Here is an 8,874-nt window from a genome sequence, read left to right on the forward strand (position 1 = left end):
GGCTCCTGCACATTTGGAATCATCTAAGATTAAACTTATATGAGATAAAGTGTCATCTGTGAAACACGAATAAATCCATTTAATCGCTTCATATGTAGTCTGCAGTTTGTTTTGCATGGATCTTATAAATGTAATTTCAGAACTTTTGATTAGGATTTTTTATATAGACGATATCATTATTTCTTTAGAACCCTAATCAACTCTTCATCTATTTTAACAAAACCCTTTTCGCACTCTCTCTCTTTCCAGAAGCCAGAAGAAAAGTACACCAAACGTGGCTATCTATTTTTGATGGAAAAAAGTAAGTTTTAACAATCACAAATCCCATCTAATTTGTATGTAACTACAATTGTTAACTCGAAATCGCAAACATTTAAAAAGTAAAAATTCAGAAATCGTTCAGACATTGTTAAATAATAACTCTCATATTAATGTAAATGTACCAATATAATCATTTTTTTTTTGTAAATAATACTTTTGTAAATACATACACATAAACACATTTAATTTATTTAATTTTATAATACTGAGTGTTAAAAAACTGATATTAACACCCATAATTTAGGTTCTCTTTTGAAAATATCTCTTTTAGAACCATTTAAGGCAACATGGACAAAATACTATTGCACGTACAAGAAACAGAAAAAGGAGTTTACAATGCTCCAGTTCAATCAAATGAATCACAGTTTCACTAGACCCGAACAGCGGGAGGAGGAGAAACTAACATTAGTGTCGTGCCAAAGACGTGCTTCAGAGTTTGAAAAGAGATTTTGTTTCGATTTGACATTCAAAGAGAAACCGGGTATAGTTTATACATTTCAGGCCCTGAGTGAAGAGGATCGCAGAGCGTGGATTAACGCCATGGATGGTACAGAGCCGGTAAGTTGTGGGAGGGAGCTAAAATTATATATAATACATACAAAATACTGATATTTGTTTTATTTTGTATGTAAACCAGACTTATTTAGCTCCCGGCAAGGTTAAAGCTGGCGAGGAGTATCAATTGGATGAGACCGGTTTTGCTTTTGTGCGCAAATGCATTGATACTTTGGAAAATCGTGGTTTAGAAGATGAGGGAATTTATCGTAAGAGTGGTGTGGGCACGAAAATATCAAAACTCTTAGCTTTGGGCATGGATCGCAAAAAGTCTGACAGTGTTTTCAACGATGAACAATATCGTGATCTCATGGAGAGCAATACTATAGCCAGTGCTCTTAAAACGTATCTGCGTAATCTAACTGAACCCTTGATGACCTATCGTTATCATAGTGGTTTTATAGAGGCAGCCAGTAAGTAGACTTTACTTTTTTTTTGGTTTGAGAATTTCTAAATTTGTTTCTATTTTACAGAACAAGAAAATCTAAATCAGCGTGTTCATGAAGTCCATAAGTTGGTTTATAAATTGCCTCAATCGAATTTCGAAATGCTTGACATGGTCATCAGACATTTGACTGAGTAAGTGGAATTTGTTTTCCTATACTTTTTCATTTTATGGGATTTTATATATTTTTTTCTCTTGTTTTTCAGAGTCTCTCGTAAGTTCGAGAAAAACAAAATGTCTGTCTTCAATTTGGGCGTGGTATTTGGTCCCACTCTCTTGAGGCCTCAAGAGGAAACAGTAGCTGCCATATTGGATATTAAGTTTAACAATATTGTTATTAATATTCTCATCGAAAACTATGAACGCATATTCAAAAATGATCCCAGTGCGGTGGGCGCTCACATCCAGTCGAATTCGAGCAGTCCTCCAGTACGTGTGCCTCGTGCCAGTCAAGCCAATAAATCACTATCAGCGGGCGGTGGTGGTGGCTCAGTGGGTCGCAATTCCATGTATTCACCACAACAAGTCTACCGAGTGGTGACAAAATCAAATTTCACCGATTCTCCCATGTCTTCGAGTTTACAAAACATTCCTAATGGTATGATTTATGGTACGAGTGGCGGTGGTGGTGGCGGTAGTGGCGGCGGCGGAGGCAGTGGTGGTAACTCCGGAGTCATTACCTCAAATGGTACTAATGGTGGTTTGCTAGCTGCTCATGCCACTAATGGTGGCAGTGGTCCCAAAAGTCTGGGCATGAGCGTTAATATGGGCAGTGTTAAGAATTTGCATTCAATGTCGCAGAGCGACATCAGTATGCGCCGCAATAATGCCAACGAAGCCGTTTATGGCATTTTAACCGCCAACACAAATGGTGGCCTAACGGCTCATCATGCCACACCGGCTAATGCCACTAATTTAAGACACGATTATCTAATGGCCACGGCCACACCGGCCTCCACGTCCATCTACAGTACGAATACCTCCGGCAATCGCATTAGTTTAAATAATGTCTCACCACCCACATTGGCCATGCGCAAGGAAGCCCTATACGGTGTGGGTAGTGGGCCACAGCAACATCCACCAGTCCAGCTGCAGCGCAGCAATCATCTGCCATATGCCTCTAACAAACATTATCCCTCGGGTGCTGCTGCCTCAACATCTAGTTCCAACGAAAGCGTTTGTGATTCGCTATCATCAACGAATGGGGGTGGCGGTGGTGGTCGTTTGTTATCCGCCCGCGGTTCTATCGATTATGTGCCACATTCCTCACAAGCCACATCGCTGTCCACTCTGTTGGGATCTCAGGTGGATGATGTGGTTAATGCAACGGCTGCTCCTTCTATGATAGTGGGCAGCACGGGTAGTTCACCAAATGAGTATGGTACGACACCGCAAAAGGTGCATCGCAATAAAGATGTCACGCAAATTAAACGGGATTTGGAAGCGGGCACAGCGTAAGTTGGAATTTGCTTTAAAAGAGAGTTTGGAGAGATTTATTTTATTTTTTGGTTTTTCATAATTTTTAGGCGAGTACGTACTTTATATGCCTGCTTGGGAGAGAGCGAAGGTGAACTATCATTTGAACCAAATCAAATTATAACAAATGGTAAGTTTAGCAATACTTTTGATTGAAGGTGATATTAATTGATTAATTGTGAATCATCTATGGTTAGAACTGTTGGGTTGGAAAAATACATATGTATTTATCCATCTTTTTTATAATTTTCAAAAGTATTAACACAGATTATTACAGATATGTAACAAATGACAGTTGTCAAAAAAGTTTTCAATGGTTGTGATTTGCAGAGCAAGAGTGTGAAATATATTTGTCCCTCTTTCCAAACCACAACCATTTCGACATTTTCCTTTGTTTGTTTTCTATTGCTATATTACTGAAACCATGTGATTCATATCTGTATAATCTGTGAGTATTAAATTTGAGAATTCTCTTTAATTTTTGATAGACAAAATAGGCAAATAAAAAAAGAAAAAAGTATTTTCATCAACAGAATGGTAAAAATAACGCTTTTTTTTTGCTGATAGTCTTTAGAAATAAGCATGTTGAACAGCTTTAAAATTTCTTTTAATGAACATCCAGAAAAATTTCGAATCAACTAATTTTTTGGTCTGTTGTTAATAAGTGATTAATTATATGATTATAGAGCGTCTCATTTTGCTTTCAAACATCTTCCGAACGCTACCTTCAGGAGAAAACAAAGTTTTTACCATTCAGGAAACACCTCGTTGACGGGATGTAATGACAAGGGTAAAAAAAAACTTCTCCATAGACATATGAGCCGGGACTTTTATATATAGGATAGAAAGTGTTTTGTTGTCTCCTTCTCCTCATTATTGTTAGAGCTTCTGCAAAAGTCATTGTACAGAAGTTGCAGCCTAAAAGTGTATATACCAAGATTCCAGTGATCTCGACAGATTAACAACAATTCGTATTGTCTTTGCATCCTTACAGTACCAGATTTAGCTGGTTTAATTGCAAGTGGTTTCTTTATTATTTATTGGCAATGATATGGAGAAATAAACCTAAGTGACAGCAGTTGTTATTTCGATTCATTGTGAAATTAAATGAAGCCCGTCAGCCATACAATCACATTCAAAGACCCCATGCCCAGGAATTCATATAAGATGACCGATGAATGTATCATTCTTTGGATACCGCCACTTTTCAGACATTCTATACTTTTAAAGAGACAAATCTTGTCAATTAGTATTAGTTGACCAAATATTCTTCATCTTAAGTGCCCAATAACAGATAAAAGTAGTTTCAAGGAGTTGCAGAGTTTGATAATATTTCCTTGCCATGATATACAGTTTATATGAAATTAGTTACCGGGTAGCCAATGAATAGCTCGCTATCTCCTCTATCGATGTGATATTCAAATTCTCTAAGGATCTAATGGCCGCTTTACTCTCAATGCATATAAGCATATCCCTTCCTTGATACTGAACATGTTGAACTTCGGCCTGAATTCTATAACAGTGATCTGGCGGCCTAAGAGGCAATCTCAGATTCAAAGGCTTTGAGTAAGTGCCACATCAAACTCTTCTCTGTGATCTATGAGTTGTTGAAATACATAATTCGTACATCAGCATACTCCTTGATAACGAGTGAAGGAGAGTTAATAGTGATTTGGACATGGTTATACTTCGGGCGTCCGGTACCATAATCTTAATCATGCTACTAATGATATTCTCCAATCTGCACTAGACTGGTTAGAGGTCAATTAGATATTAGACTCAAATATAGTCACTATCATTAAGAGATAACCAGTGAAAATATATACTAAGCTGCCAAAATGTTGCTCTAAGTAGAGCCTACACATGTCCTCGGATTACCATCTTTATGTAGAAATGAAGGTCTTACCCGTCAAAGAACACACATCCAGTTCTTTCTTATGAAGTTCGACTTTTTTCATATCAGGAATGATCTTCGCATATATCCGAACACCTACACACGTATGTAGATACATATCAGCGTTGCCACTCATAAAATATTTTTCCTACCAAATTTCTAATTAAAAACTACCAAAGCCTACCAAAACCTACCAAATTTAAAATATTTGAGAAATGCTATATGAATTCGTTTCAAAATTAATAGTTAACTTAAAATTATATTATTGCTGCTATAAAATTATCTAGAGGAAGAATGATATTGAAGCAGAGTTTAACACATATTATTAGAAAATAAAAGTTTTGAGAGCCCTTTGGCATTTTTTGAACTCAACACTACTAAATAAATACACATTTACCTGACTAAACAAAATATTTTAGAAAATTCTATCTTCATATTTTGCAAATATGTAGTTTTATTATTTTGGCTTAACATAAGTAGTTTTTTCGTTATTATTTTAATTGTTTTGTTCTTAAAAATACTTCTGTATTCAGAAATATCGTAGCCTACCAAAATACGACAAATATCGGAACAAACCAACCAAACTACCAAAAGTCAATTTGTTAACTTCAAACTACCAATTTTGGTCCAATTGGACCAAAGTGGCAACGCTGATACATATGTACATTAGGATGGGACTATTTGTTTGGACAAAAATTTGTCGATATTGTGCCATCGAATAAAACCATTTTTTTGAAAAACTGCTATCGCTATCGTTTAGAGTACAATTTCACCTTGGAAAGGTAATATTTAACAAAATTAAATCAGCCGATTTTTTTTATTACTTACTAAAAAAAACAAAAATAAAAGTTGAGAAAAAGTAAAAAAATTAAATTTGGGCGCCGCAAAAATTATTTTTTTGATATGTAGTAGTGGACCTTTTTTGTTCTCATGCCAAAAACTATCGAAAAATTGATAGCACAATATCGATTGCTAAATCGACCCACCCTAATGTACATGGTTTAAAATGGATGAGATAAAAGAAAAACAATGAGGTATTCGTCATTTTTTTTACAAAATTTTGTTTCCAATTAAATTGTTTTTAATATTTATCTTGGTGAAGAGTATTTAAGATTCAGTACAGTACAGCCGAGCACTCTTACTTGTTTACTTCACGGATTTTCAATAACAAATTGATCCAGATTTGATACTATTTGTGGAGTCCTATAAAAAGCTAGATATTTTTTTACCTTAGACCTTCGATATTTGATTTAGCGATAAATGATTTTGTCGACTGTTGACACCTAAATATTAAAAAAAATATGTGAATGACTAAGATTTCTTTCATTTATATGTGTTTACATTTGAAAAATATTAAACCATTGTTTTCATTATTATTTTCAGTTGGTTTTTCCCATGAACCGGGCTGGTTGCAAGGCACATTAAATGGTAAAACCGGACTTATACCAGAAAACTATGTTGAACACTTAAAACCATACCATTAGTCATGTAAGTCTAATCATCAATTATCTTTATATATATTTAAACATATATAAAAATAAATAAAAACAAAATATAAATACATACCCTACATTATAATTAATTATAATTACATAAACATAAATGCATAATTAGTGATAAATTGAATTAATTTATAAACAATTTAAGTATCTATTCTACATATAAAACGAAAAAAAACAATGAATTGTAGTTGAAAAACATAAAAACCAGACAACAAATGTAATGTTTTGCAAACATTAATATAAAATTCAAATAGAAGTTTGAAATTATATCCAAAATTGAAGTAATAACAATAAAATGTAAACCAAAATTATTTAATTAAAAAAAAATAAAAGAATGTATAAAAAACGAAAGAAAGTTATACAAAAAACCAGCACAAAATTGAATAAAATAAATTATTACTACAATAGTTTAGAAGTTTAATTAAAACATAAAAAAGCTAAATAAATGTTCAATGTGAATTATATAACAATTATTCAATTGTTAAAGAAAAAAACTGAATACAATTCCTAAAAATAAAATAAATTCAACCAGTTTACTTTATAATGACATATTTTTTTTTTTAAAAGAAGAAAAGCAAAACCAATTTTTTATGTTTTATAAAGGTTTTGTTAAATTTTCTTGCAGAAGTTTACATTAAAAATAAGTTTTTTGGTTTGTTTAAATTTTTTGATACTGAAAATAATTTAAAATTTAAAACAAAAAAAGTAAACTTAAAAGCTTTGACGCACAGTTTTACATGTTATGTAATGTAATTTGTAAAAAAAAATATTTATTTATGAAATATTATTACCTATCGTCTATAATATAATTTCCTTTAAAACTAAACTAAATGCTAAAGCTCTATGTGTATTATATTGATATTAAATATAAAAAGAAGAAAACCCAACTCCCCCAATCCTCTCTCTCTCTTTAAGCTACAAAACTTATTATTGTTGTATTTTTTTAAAATTAAATTTAATGTTCAAAAACATACAAATATTTTTGCTATAAAAAAACTCTATAAAAATTTATTGAAATTTTGAAAAAAGTTTTTTGTATATAAATTGTTTAAATATTTATTTCTGATTTAGTTTAAACAATTTTTGTATAAAACACTTTTTTTAAATTTCCAAAAAAATTTAATTTTAATAAAAAACAATCTGGAAACGCTTACTCTGTATATACAATTAAATTTTTACTAAGAACATTTATAGTTGTTTTGTAATTATCTGTTTTATTTGAAAAATTTTCAGTTTTAAAGGTTTTTGTTTTACAATAAACAATTAAGCAAAGCTAACTATAAAAGTAATTAGGCATGTCACAGCATCAGAACTTACAATATATAAAACTGAAATAGTTTAGCAAATGTAATTGATTCTAGTAATAGTTTTAATTTTTCATATAATAAGGAAATCTGTGACATGCCTTATTATTTTTGGTAAATAAACACATCAACGGAATAATGTCATGCTTGATTTGGTAAACAACTATTTACATATATTTTAAATTAATCGTGGACTTTTTCCTAACTATTTAAAAAGTTATTAACACTTTTCAAATACAAATATTAATTTAAAAAAGAGTCCTCAAAAATGTTGCTTTTCAATTTTATTATCCTGTTTTGCATTTAGCTATAAAAGACAAGTTTTGTTAGGGTACTAATTTTGTAGATAATTTTAAAATTTCATACCATTTGTTTAACTCAAAAAAGAAAAAAATTACCTCAATAAAACGTTTCAGAAATTTTTCATTGAAAAAGTAAAATTTTGGATAAAATGTTGTCTCACTTTTATTCTGTTCAACAGATTTTTCAAACTGCTTAGAAAATATACAAAATTGGTATAAATTTCGGCTGGGTATTTTGGACGTGAGAATGTTTTTTACTGGATAGACAGACATAGCTAAATCGGCTTAGAATTTCATAAGGAAAAATTTTTATATATCTTCACTCACCACTATTTGTGGCAAAAGGCTTTTTTGCATCGAAATAAAGTTGCTATTTTTACCAATTTTTTTATTAAGAATATTTTACCAAAAATGCACATTTTTTAAAAAATTTTCTTCTTTCAAAATTTAAAATTTTATTGCATAAAATGGGTTTCTATTCTATCTATTTTTTTTTCTTTTAGGAGATTTTGAATAACATTTCTTACTTAATTTTAAAATAGTACCAAATAAAGTACCTTCTTTCAAAAAGTACCAACATTTTTTACATCGAAATACAGTTTCTATTTTAACTATTTTTTTTTCCTAACAAGATTTTACCAAAAATTTACATTTTTCAAAAAAGTACTTTTACATGTTTTGATTAAGAAGATTTTTCAAAAACTTTTCTTCTTTCAAAATTTAAAATTTTATTGCAAAAAATGTACCAAGAAGTACCAAATATTTATATTTTAACTATTTTTTTTCTTAACAAGTTTTACCAAAAATGTACATTTTTCAAAAAAGGACCAAATTTTCTTCTTTCAAAATTTTCAATTTTATTGCAAAAATTGGTTTCTATTTTTTGTTTTATGAGATTTTGAATAACTTCTCTTACTCAATTTTAGAATAGTACCAAAAAAAGTACTTTCTTTCAAAAAGTACCAAATTTTGTTTATTAAAAATTTAAAATTGTATTGCAAAATTAAATTATATTCTATTATTACGTAATTTTAAAGTACCAAATGTATTTAGCAAAAAAGTACTTTGTATGCAT

At 30.8% G+C, this 8,874-nt stretch overlaps 1 protein-coding gene across 4 annotated transcripts in view; it reads left to right on the forward strand.

The window, feature by feature from the left end:
* The window catches only part of Graf (GTPase regulator associated with FAK), a 223,747-nt gene extending 217,149 nt beyond the window's left edge, over nt 1–6,598 (forward strand). For 3 of the 4 annotated variants that reach the window (XM_065510208.1, XM_065510207.1, XM_065510209.1), the window contains exons 7-13: nt 250–301; nt 566–879; nt 959–1,289; nt 1,350–1,455; nt 1,528–2,775; nt 2,848–2,927; nt 6,075–6,598. In XM_065510208.1, coding sequence (XP_065366280.1) covers nt 250–301; nt 566–879; nt 959–1,289; nt 1,350–1,455; nt 1,528–2,775; nt 2,848–2,927; nt 6,075–6,175 — 2,232 coding nt within the window. In that variant the 3' untranslated portion in view covers nt 6,176–6,598. The remainder of the gene's footprint in view (nt 1–249; nt 302–565; nt 880–958; nt 1,290–1,349; nt 1,456–1,527; nt 2,776–2,847; nt 2,928–6,074) is intronic. The other variant, XM_065510210.1, reaches the window with a different exon arrangement.
* The last annotated feature ends 2,276 nt before the right edge of the window (nt 6,599–8,874 follow it).

Source organism: Calliphora vicina, chromosome 4, assembly GCF_958450345.1.
Source record: "Calliphora vicina chromosome 4, idCalVici1.1, whole genome shotgun sequence".
Classification (NCBI taxonomy): Eukaryota; Metazoa; Arthropoda; class Insecta; order Diptera; family Calliphoridae; genus Calliphora; species Calliphora vicina.